We start from the raw sequence: 22,404 nt of genomic DNA, 5'->3' as shown, positions 1-22,404 counted from the left end.
CAGCTCTGAGTATGTTTGATTTCGTAGAATAAGGGCCTGTATATGTGTCAGAGCTCCACAGACAAGGACATGATTCTGTGCCAAAGCCCAGGCCCAGCCCATTTGGAAGACCATACTTGTTTTTTTGGACCTTGGTCTACTTCCCACTTGCTCTGGTCATTCTCATGAAAGCCTATAAATCACGCAAAGTAGAGAGGTCACCGCTTGAATCAGCTCCCAAATGCCCGATCGCTGACCATTACTCATTCTTCTGCTTTGATTTGTAGCCGACGTGCATGACAAGCGAGATGCAAGTCCGTGCTTTCCAGTCATCTTTCAGTTCGATTGTGTGTGTGTGTGTGTGTGTGTGTGTGCGGAGGGAGCGCCGTCGTGCTTTCCAAAGGTGCGAGTCCATCATGGTAATTTAGCATGAGGCTGCGCTGCCAGATGGTTTTGGATATTTTTACAGCAGGATGGATGCCGGGTCCTGCGCGTTTCTTCTGTGTCAGTAGCCCTTGAAACAAATTGCTTGGCGAGTCGGTACCCTTCACGTTGACGAATGACCACTAACGCGCTGCCAGATGCCGGACAACTTGTCATGCTAAAAGGGGACAGCGTTGGACCACGGAAAGTCCTTGTTGCGCCGTAATTATTGTATATGACCATAACTGTTTGCACGGGGATACACGCTGTCTCATTTTTGTGCAAGTTACAATCGCGAATTCCCTGATTTGTCTCATTGCTTTACGTTGGACCATGCATCTTAATCAAGCCGCTCTAAATAAATGATGTTTTGAGTAGGCTGTAGATCGTAATTCTGCGGTAACTGATCTCGCACGCGGTAATCATTCAAGATGAAAACATGCCTTAATGCTAGTCTGGTTAATGGCTCCAACAAATTAGATTCCAATTCACTCGTGGGCTAGTTTATCACGGCGCCTGACAACACATTTTGCATGGGCTAACAGCTGCGCTACATCACCCAAGCTCTCTCCACCAGGGCATGAGTGTAACTTAGCCGTACATGCGATAGAAAGCACTAATATGCAGTGAAAAAAAAGGGGGCTCCTGGTGATAATTTACAAATGGGGGGAAATGCGAACGCACTGGCAACAGCGATGACGCAAGGCCACGGGTCGTGCTTAGCCATGCTGGAGCTGTTAGCAAGTTAACAAAGGACAGCGGACGTTTGACATGTGGAGAACATGTGGAACCAAGAGCTTTAATGTCTGCTGTACTTTCCTATAGGTAGCAAACACAAATGCTTGTGAAAAAAGGAAATGTTTAACAATAGAATATACAATACATAGGACTACTGCAACAAAAAACACATGTCAGTTGTTGGATCAAAGATGAGAGAAGCCCATAAGTTTCTTGATCGCATCTAAATGTGTAGCTTCCACATGTAGGCAGCAGTTGTCAGAGAAATGGCTCTACTTTTCAAAAAAAAAATCTATGACGTGTTGAATTTTGCTTTAATTAAAAAATAAAAGAAAACATTTTGTACTATGTCACTTTTGTTTCTTAAGAGCTTATAAAACCATTCAGTTATAAACACCGGAAAATAACTCTAAAATCTCCTGTGTGCCAGTGAATTTTATATTTAGAATATATTTACAGCTGTCAAATAAAGTTTATTACGAGTTCTGTTTGCAGGTCCAGGAGTTTGAGTTTCTGGCTCGCACCTCCTGCCTGCTCTGGATGATACAGCACTGTTTAAATTAGAACTAACTTCCTCCAGGCTCTGCAGCTTTATTAACAGTCTCAACATCTGACAAGTTGTTGTATGGAGCCAGGAGTTTTTTTTGTGTGTGTGTGTGTGTATATATATATATATATATATTTTTTTTTTTTCACATAGAATACAGATGTGCAGAGGCGGGGCTCTCCAAAAATGCATTAAAACATCAGTTGCACTGCATGTGGTTTGAAACATATAGGCTACAGTCTTAAAAGCATGACTCGAGGCAGTTCCCTTGGGAGTTCACGCCATTGGAAATTCACATGTACTGAGAAGTATGTTCAAAAGAGCTACGCAAACTAATGAGACAGTAAAAAATAATAGCAAAGATATTAATAAATTATAGCCGACTATATCTCTGTTGTAATGTGTTAGCGAGGCAGTAAAGTTAAGTTACCATTAGCTTGCATGCTAGTCTCCACCGCCAATCACTGCACCAAATAACTAAGCTAAATGATGCTACACTTGGTTTATTTAACAAGGCTTTATCTCATGTGGTTGTTACAAAATATCCTTGATTATTCTGAGTTGGCGCTGTTTGGTGCTAACTCCTCCAATGAAAACACATCAGGGAAATCTTCCATCCGGTAGCATGCTAGCCTTATTATGGAAGAGTCCATATAGAACAGCGTGCTCAGACAAGTGTTTCCTGCTACTTGCCTCCCTGCTCCAGAGATGTGGTGGTGAAGTCATCTGTCAATTACGCTAAGCTCCATTGGGCCATTGTCTAAACTGTTTTCTCACTCACAGCAGAAGCTACTGATTTATTGTCAGCGGCCCGGGCATCAATACACAATGGAGAGACACTGAGCCGTGACGTCTGAACACCAACTATTGTCGGAGTATCAGCAGGGCTCAAATTAAGTGCCATTAAGATTACTCATTTTACTGGGCCTGGCACGAGTCAGCTATGGATATGCCACTGTATTATTTAAGGCGAGACTCTGCAGGCTCACTACTGGACAAAATGTCATAAGATAAGCATCGCAATTAAAATGAGGATGTTAAGGAGAAAACTAGCTAAAAATCTCAACTTTGACCAAATGTGTGTTTTCACCTGCCGTGTCAGTAAGTTTAAAATGTTCTTGAATATTCATCTCTGCATTTTGATGAAACACAGAGATATAGCTTTAGATAGTGAATCAAAGTACCCTGCATTGATGTCTATTTGAGATACAGAATCTGACACCAGCTGTTTCTCTAATACTATCTGAAGTCTTGTTAGACAAACTGTCCGTTTGTAATCCACTTCTTTAAGATCTCCTGTCTGATGATTACGAAGGAAAAACCCAACTTACACAACTGAAAGTGAAGACAGTTTTTAGGGTCATCTCGTCTTGCTTTGCCCTGAAGCTCAGCGAGGTCCTCCCCACATGAATGCCAAGCCTGTTTTACCAAACCGACGTGCATTTCATCTTCCGTTAAGATACCAGGCACATCAAGTAGCAGGTCTGTGCTACTTATGTGGACTGAAAAGGCCAGGGTCACGAAAATACAAGAAAATCCACCACAACCTTTTAATACGTCGCTTTGATTCACTGAGTAAGTCGCCTTACACGGACAGAGCAGCTTTCTTTGTCACTATAATGGAAGTGGACAAGTTATTTCAGCATCATAATTTGATTTTGCTTATAGATTCTGGCATTTCGTGTCGCTCCTCTACGAGAAGATTGGATTGACTGTATCATTTTGGTCAACGACGCAAATTCATCCCCAGACTTGTGGTGATTTTCCATCTTGGTCGCTTCACCGAGCTCTCTTGGGATATGAAAGAGTGGAAGATTTTCAAATAAATCCTAGCCTTTATATTTGCATAGCTGATTTTCGCATGAATACCAAAATATCAAGAGGCCACAGCGTTTAATAGAGTATGCAAAACTGGGAAGAGTTTGCAGAGAAATTGAATAAATCCAATCATGAAAATGCCCTTTGCGCCTGGAGAGCTGCATCGGAGGAGTACAATATGCTTCTGCATTTGACACCATTAGCGAGAGTTAACGCGTAACCTTTGGCAGCGCTGGACAAATCTCAGCTCGTTCCGGGCTTCTTCTAGGGCAGCCCTCTCGAGCGCTCTCTATTCGGACATTTGGATAGATGAAAAAGAGCATTTTTGAATGTCTGGGGGTGGCAGTGTGCATGCAATGACCCCGAGCAGCCAGCAGCATCTCAAGGCAAGCTTTTGTTTTCGCCTGCCCTTTTGATCCATGGCTAAAATAACAAGCTTAGTTACGGTTGCGCCCTCAGCCTTACAGGGAGGTAGTTTGAAGCGTAATTTTACAAGAGTGCACCCCCTATAGAATATATAGCACTATCGCCGGCGTTATTGTTTTGCTTTATGTTGCCAGCTCTAGATTGTAATGGCCCGGCTTGAAAGGATGATATTAAGATAACCTTGGGAGAAAAGCGATAACACAGCCATGGGCGTCCGTCCTTCGCGCCGCCGCTAACCCGTTTTGACATTTGGGCTGAGGAACGGCTCGAGCACCCCAAGCAGACCTTTGTACTCCAGCACTTTCCCCCTTTTTCTAGCTTTCCAAATCTCCTTTTTTTCCCCTTAGAGTTGGATTTTGTTATTGAGTCATTTCTTGAAGAACATATTTTTCTATGTTTCTGTTTGATTTAGTTGAGATCATACGTTTGTTCAAGGTGTACCTCAGGGCATCGTCATTGGACCACCATAGTTTCTAATTAGGTGCATGATATTCATTCATTTGTATGTTTGTTTATGAAGGTGGTGGTACTGAAAATCAAGCATTCAGCAACAATTTATCTTCTCAAAAACCAAGTTGTGATGACGGGTTTGTAAAAAAAAAGTTTTCTAGGATTTCACAATTCTGCATGAGTCTAGAGTTTTATCAAATGTTTTCATTTTATTTATTCATTTGTTTCACCTAATTTAACTCAACCTTGTAGCATTTCCCCCTCTTTTGTAGGGATGTCCTTACTGCGAAATTAAGCGCTCAACAAAACCCACCTCCTCCTTTCTCCCCAATGTCAAGTTGTATTGAGATTTGCGGTTATCCATTAGTAATCCTTGCAAGATACAACGCACAAATCAAGGATATTAGCCGTGCGATGTGCAGTCGATAATATTTGGCTTCATTAATTCCCATGCCCTCGGATGACACCCATTGCCGGTTGGGTCCGAAATCTCATCCCCCTTTTCTCCTCTCTCCATACCTCAGCTGTGGCCCAACCAAGCAGCCAAGCAGATAATACGCTGTGAGCTCTGAAACATGTACCATTATAATTAGCTTTGTCAGGTCCTAGCCCCTACAACCCCCATGCAGATAATATGATAATATGTCTTCATAACCAGCTGACCTTACATGCTCAATATTTCTCCCCTTATGAAGATTACATGTCAATAAAGTAATTGAGTCCCCGGGTGTGTGGCAAGTGAAGATTTAGGTTATTGGACTTTTCAAGGCAGTGATGTACGAGCGTTATTATTCTACCTGTCAGGAGATGTGCAGGGGGCTGAGGACTGTCCGGGAGTGTCATATGAGGGGGAAGAGGAAAGATAAGGGAAAAGGGCTTAGGAGGAGAGGAGGATGGAGGAGAGAGAGAGGGGGGGGGGGGAATGTAACAGTCGGAAATGAAGCCGAAGAGGCGAGATCATTTCTCACGCGCGCCGACAGTTCTGCACTTAATCATTCCCTCATACCTTCATGCGGCGGGCTCTCCCTTCGCTCTCTGCATACGAACAAGGATATGTCATATTAATTAAGAGGGGTAGAGCTACCGGGGCCAGCTATCCGTCTATAACCGGGCCGTACCGAGGCCACGCCAACGCCACCGGTGAAATATGTCGCACAACGCAAACCTATCATGGCACCGCCGTCACTCCTGATTGGCTGCCGAGGACCCATCACTTTGAAGCGTGGCAGGGAATCACTCTGTGTAATATGATGTGACCGTGGTTTCAAGCATGTAATGTCAACTTGGATGCTATTAAATGTTTTCAAGTATGCAGGGCGGGGTTTGCTTAGAGGAATCAGAATGCAGATATGTTCATTTGGATTGACGACTGATCTCGTTTAAAGATTGTTATAACCGTATAATATTTAGGATTAACTATGTGCTATGTTTGGCTGCCTTTTAAGTCTAGTTTAACTGGCTGCAGCACGTAGTTCCTTTCACGGTACCTTCTTTTTGTTTTCCTTTTTTTTTTAGATACCGGTACTTTAACGATACTTTGTTTGCAATACCGATACCTGAACGATAGCAGAAAAGCAATAATGTTTGGAAGATGCTCAGATTTACAGGTTCATCTCTAATGTCAAGAAATGTGTGGAAAAACTGGGGAAAAACTAGGGAAACTTGGGAGAAATTGTGACAAAAAATAAGGACAAATTGTGGAAAAAATGGAAGAAAAAAAATAGGGCAAACACACAGGGGAAAAAATGGACCAACAGCATCAAAATTGTATTTTTTTTTCAATAGTACCTAAACTCCACTAACATTCAGCATACATTTTCCAGAGGGGTCTTTTTTCTCCATCCTATTGTGCATGTGTTCGGTTGTACCAACTGGAGCAGCCAGTGCACAGTCCGATTGACCTGGGACCTTCTTGGTGTCACCCAAGTACCCAATAAAGCCTAAAGCTTTTACAGGTCAATGAAATGAGGCTCCATCATAGGGCTATTTTTTATACTGGACTGCTCAAGTAAAAGATCTATATTAGTTTCATAGCAATATTTCGATGGACAAATTAAATCTGTTTGCATGAGATGAGTTGAAGTTATCATATTGAATGAGCTTAAATTACTTGATTGAATCATCTTTTATTAGATTTTATGGAACGTTCTGTTAAATCAGTTTGATTTTTTGCTTAATTCTATGTGACTTTGTTTTCATACTTCCTCGCGACAGACCGGTAAGCCTCCCTTTAACTCCCCACATAGTCATTTCCACCGTGTTTCTGACATATACTGACAAATTGTCTTAAATACCATATGTCAGGGTACTTTTGTGATCTGTCATCATTTGACTGTCACTGCGCAGCGCGGGGAAATGGGATGTGAAAATGACTGAGCCGGATTGAGGGCCGGGCGATGAAGGTTACACACATTTTTAGCAGCCGAGGAGCAGGCACAAGGGACGCACAAAGCAAAGCTAAAGGATAGTTCCGAATGTCTTTTTGTATTAGGCCCGGAGATTGATATCTTCCAGTCAGATGAAGCTCTGACGTGAGTGATCCAGCCTCTCCGTCATTGTGACATGCAGCTCTTGGCTAACCCTCATGCGCGTTGATGGGCACACCCTAACCCGAGCACCTTCCTCTCCTCCACTTACTGTCGACCATCTCTGTTCTTTTTATTCCCCTTGCCCTTCTCCGCTGTTTTCTGTCACCATGTCATGTCCAATCACTGTTTGGCTGGCCAGGCACTCAGCGGGCCGGGCCAGGGAGCAGGGGAGCCCCAGGTAGAGAAGTGCCTAACAGGCGTCAAGATGGCCACTGAAATGACTCTAATAATGGGCTCCCAGACAGCCGCGCTCAGTGAGGATGGAGAGTAATAAGTGCTGGAGGTTTGCAGGGGAAGGAAGTGTGAAGCAGGCCGAGTGACCCAGGGCACTGTGGGGAGGCAGGTGCAGCCGGCCAGGGCCCAAAGCCACAGCAGCGGAACAAGACCTCAGATCACTATTGACACGTGTCGCATCAGAGGACGCCATGTTTGTTTAACTGACAGAGTGGTTACGCCAGGCTGGAGGAGTTGGGTAAAAATAGAGCCAACTGGAAACAGGACGTAATTGGACATTTGAAGATTGTCTTAGCCATTTTGTCAAGTTTGAAAGCTTCAGTATTGTCGTGAGAAGGCGGGAGTAACATTTGCTGATAACAATCAACACTTTTATTGATACTAATTAACAATGTGGCGACAATGAAGAAAGTGTAAGGTATGCTGCTACATACGTACAAACACACATTTTTCAAAAGTTAACATTTAATAGATTTGCAGTTTGTTATTTGAGACTGTGCTGTGATTGGCTAAAACAAACTGTGCTTAATCAAATCAGAAGCAAATGCTGCGCTAAAAGTTTATCCTTTCCCCAAACAATTTAAGATGGAGCAATCCCAGATTGATATCAGTGTTAAAGTCACTAGTCACTAGTATCAATCTTGCTCTTGCCAGATTAAGTATGGTAATAACATGGAAACAAGAGTTTTATCTCACTAATCATGGCCCAACTATAACCTAACCTTATGTCAAAACCATTTCTTGGGTGCAGTCTGGAAAAAATTGTTTACATACTAGCTTTTATTGATTCTTCTTGAAAAATAAAACCCTGCAAAACTCTAAAACTATACTAACATCGACTCATTGTGCAAATCAGAGAAGGCCAAGCATTGTATAAAGCCCTACTGTGGTTCAATAGTTTGGAGTGGTCGGGTGTGATCAGTCTCTGTGAAAGACGACTTGATCGTAAAGAGCTTATCCGGCTAATACCCTTGAGAAACCAGAATTTACCAAGAACAGATTAATACCAACCAAAAACTAGAGATAAAGCAAAGGCTATAGTTGTCTTTTTTCATGCATGTCCATTTCCCGTGTGCAGATTTACTGTTGATGTAAATTGATCAGAATCCTATCTCAGCCAAGGACACATTGTATGAAGGCCATAAATCTCACCTCAGCCCGACACCTTTATATGTGCTCGGTGTTAAACTTTAGCACTTCCTCTCTTGGCTAAATTTGCTGGCCGTCTTTGACTTGACGGAAATTGCCGGTGACAGGTTGTGAGGTGCCATTTTGTCCAGTGACGCGTGAAGTCCATCATTGTCTATGTAGTGGAGTTTAGTTAACACAGCACTTAGCGACTGACGTTGCTTTCAAGCGGGCAAAACACTGTCATTGTCGTGTCATTTATCTTTGGCTAACCAATTTTCCTTGTGTTACCCTCTGAATGCCTCGCCGGATGCTCCCGGCTATGTAGACTGCAGATTCTGTTGTCCCTGTGCCTCCGGATGCAAAAAACAATTTCATTCAACCTGTTTGCAAAATAGAGGTCTGCAAATTACAATACAAATTCAAATGATTTAGAAATGCAAAAAGGAAAAAGGGGGAAATCTTTTGCAGGAGAAAAAGCATCACATGTTTTCAAAATATTCAAATTCAGAAAACTCTATGGAAACGGCAGAAAATAAAGCAAAAAGATAGCAAATGCAGAACAGTTTGTAGACTAACTTACCATAAAAATAATTATCATAAAGTGGTGATAACTAATATGGTTTAAGCTACAGTATAGGATCTGACAACCCAGAACTGATAGGTGAAGAAATAAAATATGTATATGTAAATCTAAAATACAGGGCTTAAGGCTTTATTGCCTGCTAGCCACCATGGCTTACTCTTCGTACCTTTTCTTTAAACATCTCAAGAAATTTTAAAGCAGTACTAAGTAACTTGTTTACCTTAATAAATCCTTTCCATTGTCTGTTTGGGGGTAATACAAATGTTAATGCGGTGATTGTGGGGGTCTCTCATCTCCCCCTGGTGTCTCTGGCCAGAAAACCACAATTAAACTTCGCTGCCTACAGGTCGGAGTCACCAATACACACTAATGCAATAGCTAAGAAGAAGCTAACAGGCTAACAGGCAAAGCTAACTGCGGGCTAGCGCCACTTAAACAGTATCTACAGCCAAGTTTGAGTGAAAAAAATTATCTCCATTGTGTAATTGGATGTACAATATCTCTCTCTCCCTTTGTCTTCTCTGTCAGCGTAGTATTAACTCTCACAGACAATAAATGTGTAAAAAAACGTAACACGCTACAACACCTGCAGTGGCACTTATGGCCTCTAGGGGCACGAGTTACTTAGTTCTGCTTTAAAACGAAAGCATACATCTTAAAACAAAATGCAAAAAAAGTCCTTATTTTTCCCTTATTAATTTCCATGGTTTTGTTAATCTTTTCCTTCCAGGCCACTGTAGATGCTAGGCACCTGAACATTAATCCCACCAAAGTTGTCCTTCCCAGTGCGGCTATCTGCTAACAAGCTACTTCCCTTTGAATAGCTTTATGCGCTTGTAATTGACCTGACAATGGGCTTCATTACGCAGTCCCTTTCATGCTGTTTTGCCTGATAATTATTATTTAATGTCTTCCAATGGAGAACATCATTAATTCATCCCATCCCTCACAATGTCACAGAGATGCACGGCGAAGCTATCCGTCTCCGCTGATTAATATGACGCTCTTTTTGTTATTGAATCCTGTCCCGGTGATTAAACCTTCATTGACTGACTGGGCTAGCCGCTCTTATTAGCAAGCGCCATTAGCCCGCGCCGCCAAATCGCTAATAGCTGTTTTCACTTTTCCCTTCCATTTCGGTCAGAGGTGCGTGCCACTTATCTGTTCCTTGCTTTTAATTAGAAGTCCCAGCTGTAATGAAGAAGGCAATTGATCAGCGTCGAGCAGAAGCGGGCTGCAGGGGCGCTGATTCGCCGATCTGTAGTGTTGACTGACAAAATTAGCTTTTATAATCACTAGCATCATTAGCCTTAAGGAGACACGCCGTCTTTCAATAATAATAATAAAGGCAGCGCTCGTAAATAACCCGCGTGTCATTGTTAGGCTTACATTTAAATGTTTTTGTTCAGCCGTACTGTAATATGCACCCTCCCTTTAAGCCCTTATCTCCCCACTGCAGAGCTACAGTAGGCACTGTTCTTTTCAGCCTCTGCCTGGAATAACTGTCAGCAAAATTAATTTCACCATTTTTTTCTCCATTAGGCCCCCCGCGACGCTAATCTCTTTCTTCAGTCAAAATTTATGTGCCCCCAGAATTCAATTTCCTTCTCATCCTTATAAGTTGGGAGTACAAAGACTGATATGCATTTATCTGGTTATAGCTGTAATTCACCCATCAATGAATAATGCCATCCTCAATTTAAAGTGTTTGATTATGGCCATTTAGACGGCTGACAGTGATGGAGCTCTTATTCTCTCCAGGGCCCATGTTCTGCCAAACTGACTATTTTATTTTTAAGCTTTCTCTAAAATAAAAAGCTGGAGTTGTGCTTTGTTTCATTCATTCATGCATTTCTTTTTCTAATATATTATATCAATCAATCAGTCAATCAATCCATCAGTAACAGAAGCACGAGATAAATCAGTACAAAGTTGTACAAAATATCAAATTCTTGCAGCAAGTTGTATTTTCCAAAATATTCCTTTGCATTGTCCAATCATAGTATTGTTTTTGAAATACTTTCATTATATCTTACAGTGTATAAATGTAGTGTAGGATTAAAACATATTTACGTGTATTTTACTGACACATTCAAGACACGTGACATGATTCATGTACTTATTTACTCCCCAACGCTGGAAATTGAGCATGCATGCAGGTGTATTGTGGGAGCTAGAAATGAGTTGATAACATGGCTAAAATTGCAGCGTAACATTTTCACAGTTTGAAAACAGGAAAACACAGGTGCCCGACAAATGCTCTCCTCCACCTGGTGATGTAATGAGGTGAGTACTGCTCAAGTCCATACATCATAACCTGATAATTTCAGTGCTCAAAAAACCTTCACTGCAGATCATGGATTGCCAATCATTAGCTATTTTTTATTTCAACTACTAGTGTCCATGCATCCTCTTTTATGTTTTTTTTTATGTGGACAGTTATTGTGAGATCAATAAAAAGGATTATCTTATCTTATCTTATCTTATCTTATCTTATCTTATCTTATCTTATCTTATCTTATCTTATAAGCCAGTTTACCATACACTTTAAATTAAGTCATACAAATACAAGTTGTCCAAAAGCTCTTTGAAAGAACAGAATAAAAGATTTCTCTCTGATATGTCCAAACCATTTCCCCATGTTTCATATGGCCATATTGAAATTAATTACATTGAAGCAAATACCGTTGGTCTAGCTCTGTACGTAACATATCGAATGGGGTGTTATTGCACTTCAAAAAGAAACATGCGGTAAAATCAACTTAGTATTGATCAGGCCCGGTTGAGCCATGACCTAGCAACCTTCCCCTGACAGCCCATCAGCCTGTGGCAATAGCAAATCTTTCAACTCTCCATCTTGTACAAATTATATATTTATTTTTTTGCCTGCGCGCTCGATACTCTGTGTATGTGCTTTTACCTGAGTCATGCGGCCATTTCGCAATCCAACCCAAGTCTTCAGGCTTGTTTTCTCCATATCTCAGCCCCGGGTTACTCGAGAAGCTGAACACAGAACAGACCGCAATGTGATTGTCGATAACATCATCGACTGAAAGAAAATAGTTTACTTTGATTGAAGAAGTATTTTTGAAGATGTGAATATCAGAGTTAAGGCTAAGGACAGCGAGACCTCTTGTTAGTATAGTGATAAAACTTTATACTGGCGTTTGAGATGTTCCATTAGCCTCCAAACCCCAAAAGCCTGTTGTGCATGTCTGAGGTCAGTGTTATGTTAAAAGGCCTGATGACTGGTCAGGCTGGGGCGTGTAATCAGTTTAGTAACATTTATAATTAGCATTAGCAGTCATCATAAGTGTAACAAGGCCGTGCAATGCTAGTCCTATCCATCACCCGGGGCTCATGGCGGATAGGCGCTGACACTCACTGAAGCCCTGACGTCACTCTTCTCGCCGTGAGTCTGACACCCTGTATACGAGCTGTCAGTCAGTGTGCGCTTCACCTGCCAACACATCCAAACATGGCCTCTCTGCCTGTACTACCTCCGCATTAATACACAGCCACAAATGAGGACCGGCTCTATCTAAGCTAAGCTAATGAAGCTCAATGTCAAGGCTCAGTGGCAGCTGATGCAAAGAAATGAAGTTGAAGACCAGTGGGTGTTTAGTTGGGAGATTGAGTCATTAAAGTAAGGCTAAAAACAACCACTGATAGATATATTTGCAAAACATCAATTTTCAGTGAAGCTTTTGACACACTCATTCTCATGACATCAGATGTGAATAAATCAACATTATGGTGCCATGGCAACACTGTCCAAATTCTGATTGAATCAACACCTTTGTTAAGGTTAAAGGGGCTAGATGCAAGTTGGCCATTTTATGCACCTTCTATATTAAGCTCGTGCATAGATAGATGGATAGATAGATAGATAGATAGATAGACCTTTATTGTCCCAAAGGGGGAAATTTGTTTTCACAGCCGTCACAGAGACACACACGAAAGACACAGAAGACAAGCCAAAGACAGTAACAGCAACAGCACACTACGCAAAAGAGAATATGCGGGGGGGGGGGGGGGGGGGGGGGCGGGAATTACAGGTCGTTCAATGCGGCTATGGCGGAGGGGATAAAACTTTTCCTGAAGCGTACCCGCTCCCACTGCGGAGTCCTGTACCTACGGCCTGATGGCAGCAGGACGAAGTGAGTGTGGAGAGGGTGATCGGAGTCCATGGCTATAGTACGTGCGAGGCGTGTGACTGCTTTCTTGTTGATGACAGAGGGGTCTGTGATGGGGAGATTAATAATTGTGCATGACGGCAATTCGAACCTGAAATAACAACTTTTTGAGTGACAGTGCAGGATTTAAGAGGCAGTGAATAGGTCTGGGCTCATTCTACACCTTAGGACATTGCTGGAACATGTTGGGGGAAAATACATAATTTTAAAAATGTTTAACTCTGTGTAGTCCCTTTAAAGCCCACTTTCCAAGCAGGTGGGAATCCTCCTATCCCAAACTTTGGGCTCTGAAGAAAGGATTTGGATGAATATTGAAATGTCAGCCATTAGTGTCGTTTTGTCTCACCAGACTCGTATATCTACCGGGGCGATTGAGCACTGGATTACACATTTCATTCTTTAAGCAGAACTAAGTGACTCATGCCACTAGAGGCCATAAGCGCCACCGCAGGTGTCGTAGCATGTTGCGTTTTTTTACTCATTAATTGTCATTGAGAGTAAATACTACGCTGACAGAAAAGACAAAGGTAGAGAGGGATATTGTACATCCAATTACACAATGGAGATACATTTTTTCACTCAGACTTGGCTCTAAATGGTATGGTATGGTATGGTATGGTTTTTATTTAAACAGGGACAGTGCACAATTTAACATTGACCATAAGGAAAGATGCATTGTGCCAGGTTATAGCAAAGATGCTAATTTCCACCTGTAGTCCCTGGGCAGGTTGATGTTACAGTACAAAAACTGATTTTAAATGTAGATGAATACTTCTAAATACTGCTAAAGTGTCACTAGCCCACAACGGGCAAAGCTAACTGTGGGCTAGCGCCACTTTAGCAGGATTTACAGCCAAGTCTGAGTGCAACTTTGCCCGTTAGCATGTTAGCTTCTTCTTCGTGATTCTATTAGTGTGTATTGGGCCCACCGCCTCGGTGGCAGGAAGTTGCAATTGTGGTTTTCTGGCTAGAGACACCAGGGGGAGATGAAAGACCCCTTGCTTGAGCTTCCTCCGGGTAATCCGATTTCCCCTACCTACCACTGAATTCTCGAGCCATATCTGGAGCCAGGCTGATGGTACACCAGGCGCTGTACTACTGCAGCCCACTGCTCCTTACAGGTCGTCCCAGCGGCCTGCATTGAAGGATGGATCAAATGCAGAGGACAGTTTTGCAGTTGTTGTATAATGACAAATAAAGCACCTTTACCTAAAAATAAAAAGGAAGAGGACTGTGTTTAAAACTAAAAAAGCAAAGCAGCAACATATCCATGGATACTGTATATATTGGTGATATGCATCCATAACAAAAAGGAGAGGCGAGCTCACTCACTGTTTTCAGGGCTTGTATTCTATTGGGTGAAATGTTATGCAAACTAAAGCTACTGCTACTAGTCTGTTTCGCAGTCAACATAATATGGGGCCGTCAGTTATTCCAAATAGGTTGAAAGTGATTTATTTCATATTTTGGCAGTAAATGCTCATCATAAGACACATGATAGCACAGGAGTGTCTTTATGCCTTGTTACCCCTCATGACTGCTAATGCTAATTATGAACTCAACATATCAATAGCACACGTGAGATAGCGGCTTATTAACCGACAGCATCATTTTTTACAATCAATCATTGCCTGGATACTTACTGTGGATTTTCCTCTCCTTCCCCGCGCACGCCTGGGTGAAAAATGGCCCACGTTTCCCCCGATAGCCCCGCGTGAATGTGGATAGTATAAATGGCTAATGAATTACAGATGAACATTGACGCAAATTAATCTTCCTGATGTTCCCCGGGTTCTATGGCAGCTATTTAAAAGTTTAATCAATACGCTGAAGTTGAGAACATGCAGGCGTTGCAGTTGTTTGGCCGCCGTAAACAGCCGGGAGGAGAGCGGCGAAGGCCCGAGCCCGGGGCATGCATCATAATGACAGCTATTTATGTTTAATGGACTAAATATTTTTTATTGGAGCGGGATTAATGTCACTTTCACCGCGCCGTGTATACGTTTGGGGTTTTTCCAGGGCGAGGAGCGAGACAGGTGACATCTGTTAAAATGGTTAATGAATACTCCAGATATGACAAGAGATGGACTAAATATGGATTCACCTTCATCATGTACTAACCCAGTCTGAATGTGACACAGGCTGGACTTCATGTTCATAATGCATCTGAGTTCATATGAAAAAAGCCAATGGTGATCAGCTACTTAAGTAGAGGTTTTGGGCATGTGCACTTTACCTGAGCAGTATTTTTGTTGAGAACTTTGTACTTTTACTGCGCTACATAAAAAAAAAAAAGCATAAAACATTTTAACATGGCTTCATATAAAAAAAAAAGATCAAATAAATGTCTTTATGGAGGAGGGTTTGTTCTCAGCGTGTTGAGCACCGAGGGGAATTTGGGCGTGGTCTTTGTGGTTATTATTCACGTTTATTTAATGATTTGTACTCTAACTTTGAATACTTTAGTGTTTTCAACAGAAAATACTACTTCAGCACTTAAAGTGAAGTAGAAAAAATAAGACATATTCTCAGTAGAGAATATGTCTCTACTCTACTGAGAAGTAGAGACATATTTTATCGTTTTTAAGGTCATTAAAAAACGACATGTGGTGTTTTTGTGGGTCTTGGCCAGAAGATGTGTGAAACTGCGCTGCAATTCTGTGACTGGACTCTTTGCTTCCAGAATGTGCTATAGATTCAGACGGTGTCACACAAGGGGGCGTGGCCTCGCCGAGGGGGAAGGAAGCATGTTTTGGGAAATACCTCCCACCCTTTGGTTGTTTGGTACTTTATCCTTTATACAGCCTACTGTTGCCAACAAAAGGCCTCAAAACCTAGTCTTGTAGCAAAGCAGATAAAGACAAAGGCCCACTGTGGTGTATGACCATCGATGAATTAATTAGACAATAAAGTAACAGTACATAAAAGCGTGTTTATTCAGCCCTTGACACATGCATCTAGTCTGATCATTTCCTCACTGCTTCTCTAATAGCCTCGTGCTCAAATGGAGAACTGGACAAGATGCTTAAGAAGGATTTTTTTTTTCCCAGTGTGGTTGAAGACAGGATGGATGTGAAGAGGAGACAGGGCAGAAAGTGGGATTGCAGGCAGTGGATCCATGCCCAGAATAGATAACCTTGGTGTTAAAAGCTACGTCCGTCGGATGTGTCTCCCCGTGACATATTGATGGCCCTTGAAAAGAGTGAAGCTGATTGTATGCAGGGAGCAATCATTAAAGCCACTCCATCTCCCGGCGCTCTGACACGCTCCCCCTCTCTCATTTATGAGCACATCTGTGAGTATGCACATCCACAGGCCTGATTAGAACAACTGGGGCCGGCCGGTCGTCGGGGGACACTTAGCCTAGCACAAGCGGCAAAAATGATTAGTCAAACGTTATGTCTGCTGACTCAAATGCTAATGACTTTTGTGACTTTTGTGTTAGTCTTTTGGCCATTCTGTTAAGTATCTTAGCTTTTTGTTTTGTTGATCGACTAGACTGAAAGCCTATATAGTCTATAGGTATAAATTATTTATGGCGCACAAGTCAGAGGTGCTCTGTTGGGTGCTACACTCAATTAGCAAGGCGCCCATCACCTTTCACTTCACTGATCATGGAGACAAATTCATTGTGATTTCCCTACAGTCAGTCCATATATAGGCCCATACATCATCATCTTTTTTCATATTTATTACTCAATAGGCTTACTTAAGAGTGTTCAGGGGAAAAATAAAAGCCACTTCATGTAGTGTGTGGCATATAGTATTTGTAGCGATTATAAACACGGATGTTGCTGTTACTCTTGCAGATTAGTTGTAAACATTAGTCACAACCACAGCTAACAATTTAAGCTTAAAGCAGTACTAAGTAACTTGTTTACCTTAATAAATCCGTTCCGTTGTCCTTCTGGGGGTAATACAGGTGTTCATGGGTTGATTTCATCTCCCCTGGTGTCTCTGGCCAGAAAACCACTATTGCAACTTTGCTATAGGAGCACCAATACACACTAATGGAATCACGAAGAAGAAGCTAGCAGGCTAACGGGCAAAGCTATCTGCAGGCTAGCGCCTCCTTAACAGTACTTACAGCCAAGTTTGAGTGAAAAAAATGATCTCCATTGAGGTATGAGTTACTTAGTTCTGCTTTAATCAGATGCAGCGGTTTAGGAGTTGTGCGTTCTATTCTTCCCAATATAGCCGGCCGCGACACTTCCAAAGTTGTGTTTAAAGTGACTGCAGCAGCACTCATCAATAACACAAAGTAGTTCCCGGAGTAACTGCGCTGTACATAGAGGGCTCTGTAGGCTGTGCTATAGCAGGATCACACTGTGACAGAATGGCCCATCAAGCCCCCGCGGAGGTGACACATGCTTTGGGTAATCATCTCCAAAGAGCGGGCTGGCTGACGCACTCCATAACATCTCACACTGTACAGAGTTTAGCAGCACTCCCCTTTACTCACAACAAGGTGCTGGGAGACATATGTGCCGGCGAGGCCTGATGGCACCTCCGCCGGGGCATGATGGAAACATTACAGTGGGCGTCACTTTGTTAATGTGTCACTGTAATGGCCGCTCCCACTGTTAGCTCCGTTTGTGCGCACGTCAAGGGCAGGCCGGAGTGCGGATTAGTTATACTACATCGAACTACACACATTTCTGTGTTTTTATCTAGTTTACATAGAATTTTGTGATAGTGCATACCAAAACTGTTTGCGGTCAAAACTCCTTCCTAACTTCCCTTGACATCCAGATTCTTGGCGGGGATAAGCACTTTTCACAGCTTTCCGAACGCAAAGCAGACTGAGAGGCAATGCAACACCTTGTCCACATCAGGTTAGGGTTAGCTTGCTTTAAGCATTCGTACTTCTTCCATTGTAGCTAATGTCTAAAGATCCAGTGTTGCATTTATTATGCTCCAAGATCTTGTATTGACCATCGATTTATGTGTGAAAAGGATGTCTCATGTTCTCTGAACTACTCTTCACAATGTGAGCCCAATGAATCCTAGCATTGTCATCTTGAAATATGCCCGTGCCATCAGGGAAGAGGAAATTCATTGATGGCATAACCTGGTCATTCATGATGTTCAGGTAGTCAGCTTGTCTCATTCTTTGGGCACTGATGCCATACCTAGACCTGAACAACTGTAGCAACCCTAGAGCAGAACATGGGCACTGTTTTTTTTTTTTTTTTTAAACAAATGTCTGATAAACTTCAAGGAGGCAAAATGGATTTCACTGGTTTAGTTATGCAGTATGTTTTGGAGATACAGTTTAGATACAGAGAAATAGAGAATTGGAGAATAGGCATTTTCTTCTCATTTTGAACCAAATAAACCCTCCGGTTGTGATGCGCCGGCAGAGTTGGGGAGAATATTTGTATTTAGTTACAGAATACTGAATACTCTTGTTAAAATGTAAGCTGTTACTTTGTCCAATCAGAGTACTGTATTCTGAATACTTTCACGTTGATTTGCACAATATTAATGCATAAAAGCGGCGCATGATTAAGATGTTTAGGCTACACTTGTTACACGCCTGTTACACCACTAATTTGGAATGCAAAAAAGCACTTTGCAAATGCCCAGATGGAAAGAGCTAAGCTTTTCCCCAGCGGTTTTGATATTTTCTTTCTTATTAATACTATGAATATGAAACTGAAATTTAATGATTGAGTTGTACTGCGATGTACACAGACTACAGTTTCTTTTAGGAAAGAAACTGTAGTCTGTATTCCCTCAAATGAAAAAGTAGCTACCTGAAAAAAGTTGCTCAAAATGAGTATTCTAAATACTTAATCTAAATACATGTGTTTAGTTACTACCCAACACTGTGCGTCGATCAGCTTTTTTTCTGACCCAACCCGACTCAATGAAAATCAAACCCGAAATAATGACTCTCAATTTGCCAACCTGGCCCGCACACATTATAAAGACGCCACAAGAGCTGCTGTAGACCAGTGACAGGCCAGCAAAGTGTGAAACTGCCCTTCCCTGGAGATGATCTGAACACTGGTGGGCACCCATCCTACACACACAGATGTAGGCAACACCTTATAGGAGCTCAGTTCCAGAAGCTCAGCAGGAGAGAGTTAGCTTCTCTGGGGGGTAGTGTGAATATGTGAGAGTCCCCCAGTGCCCACATGATCACAGCGCTGCCAGACAGGGCCTAGTCCTGCCGTGTCAAACCCACTCTCCAACCATGGCACCCATATCCTCCGGCAAATCACCCACCCACCACCTACCAGGGCCAGTCGCGTACCCCCCCCACCAATCCTCCCCGACTGTCACCAGGCTGCACAAGTATATGTACCTCAGTCGCACACCGGCGAGGCAGGCGCAGAGCCCGTCCCCTGGATGTTATTGGAGGTGACAGCTCCTCACACTTGAGTGTTTGGATCACCTCAAGTCGCTGGGCTATGAGGGGGAAATGAGCACTGCTCCACTACAAAGTCCAGATTTAGATTGACTGAGCTTGTCCTGGGGCCTGTGTGCTGCCGCTGCTGCTGCCTGTGCTGCCTCTCCTCCGCCTGACAGAACACCCACTACAGCTGCGAGGGACTGCTGCTGTGGAGCTGCGTGTTCCTCTGCCTACTGCCTCTGTCGTGGCACTTTGAAGAGCGGCGAGGAGCGCGGGGGGGTCGGAAGAGAGCGGCGTGTCAGGTTTGGTTAGAATTGAGGGTGGCATCAGAATATGCTTGGCACTAATATGGCACCAGTATCTCTGTCCCCATCTCTGCTTTCTGTCACTTAGTTGCCATTCGCTCCCCGCCCTTGACAATGTCTCTTTGGATTATGTGATTGGACTTAGCGCTCGGAGCAGCCCTCATCTCTCGCGCTCCTCCTCGCCCTGTCTCTCTTCTTCTCTGGCGGCTGTAATGCACTTGATGTCTATTTAAAAAGCCCGGCCAAAGCTGCACGTGTCCCCCCCCCTGTCAGAGGATCATTGACGGCGCTAATGCCACTTGTCCTTGCCTCATTTGGCGAGAGGTGACACCTAGCCGCAGCCAAGCGCGCTCATCAAGTGGCAGGCCGGGGCAGACGCTATAGGTCCGGACAGGCTGCTCCCGCGCACCGAGACACACCTCATTACGACAAGAAACACCGGCGGACATCTTGGTTTCAGCCACTGTAGTCCACGGCTATGTCGGGAACACTCACCCTTTGCTAACTCCCGATTCAATGTAGGCCAAAGCTACAAGTTTCAAATTCTGGATTTGACTAGCAGAGTCACAAAACATCATCCATTGAATAACACATCTTCACTGCTAATATATATGACCATTGATGTGAGGAGAATGTTAGCAGCAAGCTTAAGCTTTAGCAGATTTCTCGAACTAGCAACGCAGCAGCTAATTGCTACTATCACTGGCACACTTTTTCTCTATTGTCTTATTAAATGTGTATGAGGAAAATAAGTGTGTTATGAGTGTGCTTTTGACCAAGGAGTGTGCAAATTTGGTCCTAATGAAGAAAACAGCGTTCAGCGTGTTGATCGAGGAAAAAGTGTAATATCCTAAAATACATTTTGAGATAAGATTATCTTCCATATTGATTAAGCTCTTAGGGGATATTTTAATGGCCTGTTGAATGCGGTGCAGATTAACCACACTCCTGTCCTCACGCTTGCTAATTGCTGTGGTGTTTGGATGTAGCCTGTGTGTTTGAAGTCTGATGTGGGTGGCTGTTGCCTTGTTACTGTCCGGCCTTAGGGCACTCAAAGAAAATGTCCGTATTTTTCCACCTCCAGGTTCATTCTGAATATAAGGGCCAAGACACTGCCTACACTCCACTATAGCCGACTGCTTTTTCACTGTAGAGCAAAGTTATAATAGTTGAAAAGTGCATTCGTCAATATGGCGTCAAAGAAAAGGCAAAGAACGTGATCAACCCGTCTTCTTTCTTTCTGTCTGTTCAGGTCTCTTCACCAAGTGCCGTTACATCTACTACGGCAAGCACTCGGAAGGCAACAGATTCATCCGCAACGACCAGCTCTGATGTCCGACCACGCCGCGACCAGCGTTCCAGCACTGAAAACAACCGGAATCAACCAAATCCATATCACATTCATCATTCTTTTTCCACGATTCATTGCGTGAGATTGTCCTTTCTCAGCTCTCTGTTTTTGGAGATATCGGTGCCTGGGAGTTTAAAGTCGGGGATGACACTTGAGCTGACATGATTGCCTTTAAGCGTCAGCCGTCCCAGCGCAAACAAAGCATCCCCTGCCCTCTCCTCTCTCTCTCTTTCTCTCTCTTTCTCCTTCTGCCTCTCCCGGTGACAAACCCATCCGTCCGATTGCGTGTTTCTCTGACAGCCATGATGGATCACCTATCCACTGCTGCCACTAATCAAGGGTGAAGGGGTGACGGTCACACACCTGGGGCCTGACACCGGCTCATCATTCTCTCCCCGTGTCTTTCTCACTCGCTCTCGACATTTAGACATCGAAGCACCAGCTATTAAATATTACAAAATCAAATTCAAGGCACGGTGGCTATAGATGAGGGTGAAATCTGCTTTTCATCATAAAAAAACCCAAACTGGACTATTCTTTTTGGAGTTTCCTTGATTACAGACAAACAAAAACTACACATGTTAAAATGATTGCCAATTTGTTAATAAAACATATAGTATAGATTAACTGGGGTAAAATTTAAATCAACTTTTAGAGCAGCTGAAATCACTTGAGAACATTCCATTATCTTGTCTTTTATCAATTATGCATTATTCAATCCTAGAAGATTTATATAATCTTCTATCTTATATTAGCCAGTGAGATGTTATTATCACCTATGTGCGACATTCGATCATGCCTTTTTTACCGTTTTTAGAGATCTCATATGATTCTGAATGTGTCAATTACGTGGTTATAAAGGTAATACGTCGATTTGGTCATGTTGAACCAGCGTGTAAGTTTTGCACTGTCCTCTTACTTATTATACCAAGTTTATGTAACAAATGGAAAGTTGTACTGGTGCATGTTATGAATGTACAGTTTGTATCAGCTGATAAATGAGGTTTTACATCTAAAATTGTCTGGTGTTTCCACGATCCTTTCTGCTAGCACTACCCACTTTTATCAGATGTCCATCTCATTATTCTCAATCGGCTCATACAGTGTACATTTATAGTCGTTTTTCTATAAAAGTTGAATGAATCAGGGGCGTTTCTCGGAGTCGGACAGGGGTAGCAACTCCGGCCACCCCTGGAATCCGACTAGTCTGAGTGAGGTTTAGTCATAAAAATGTACTCCTAATATTATACCAGGAAATGTCCTTCAATAAGCAT

General features: G+C 42.8%; 1 protein-coding gene across 1 annotated transcript in view; it reads left to right on the top strand.

The window, feature by feature from the left end:
- The window catches only part of lrmda (leucine rich melanocyte differentiation associated), a 246,246-nt gene extending 224,641 nt beyond the window's left edge, over nucleotides 1-21,605 (top strand). Inside the window, exon 7 of the mRNA XM_079559998.1 lies at nucleotides 21,032-21,605. Coding sequence (XP_079416124.1) covers nucleotides 21,032-21,111 — 80 coding nt within the window. The 3' untranslated portion in view covers nucleotides 21,112-21,605. The remainder of the gene's footprint in view (nucleotides 1-21,031) is intronic.
- Nucleotides 21,606-22,404: the final 799 nt, after the last annotated feature.

Source organism: Gobius niger (assembly GCF_951799975.1).
Source record: "Gobius niger genome assembly, chromosome: 7".
Lineage (NCBI taxonomy): Eukaryota > Metazoa > Chordata > Actinopteri > Gobiiformes > Gobiidae > Gobius > Gobius niger.
Note: the sequence above shows the minus strand (reverse complement) of the source record. Positions and strands in the feature narration are given on the sequence as shown.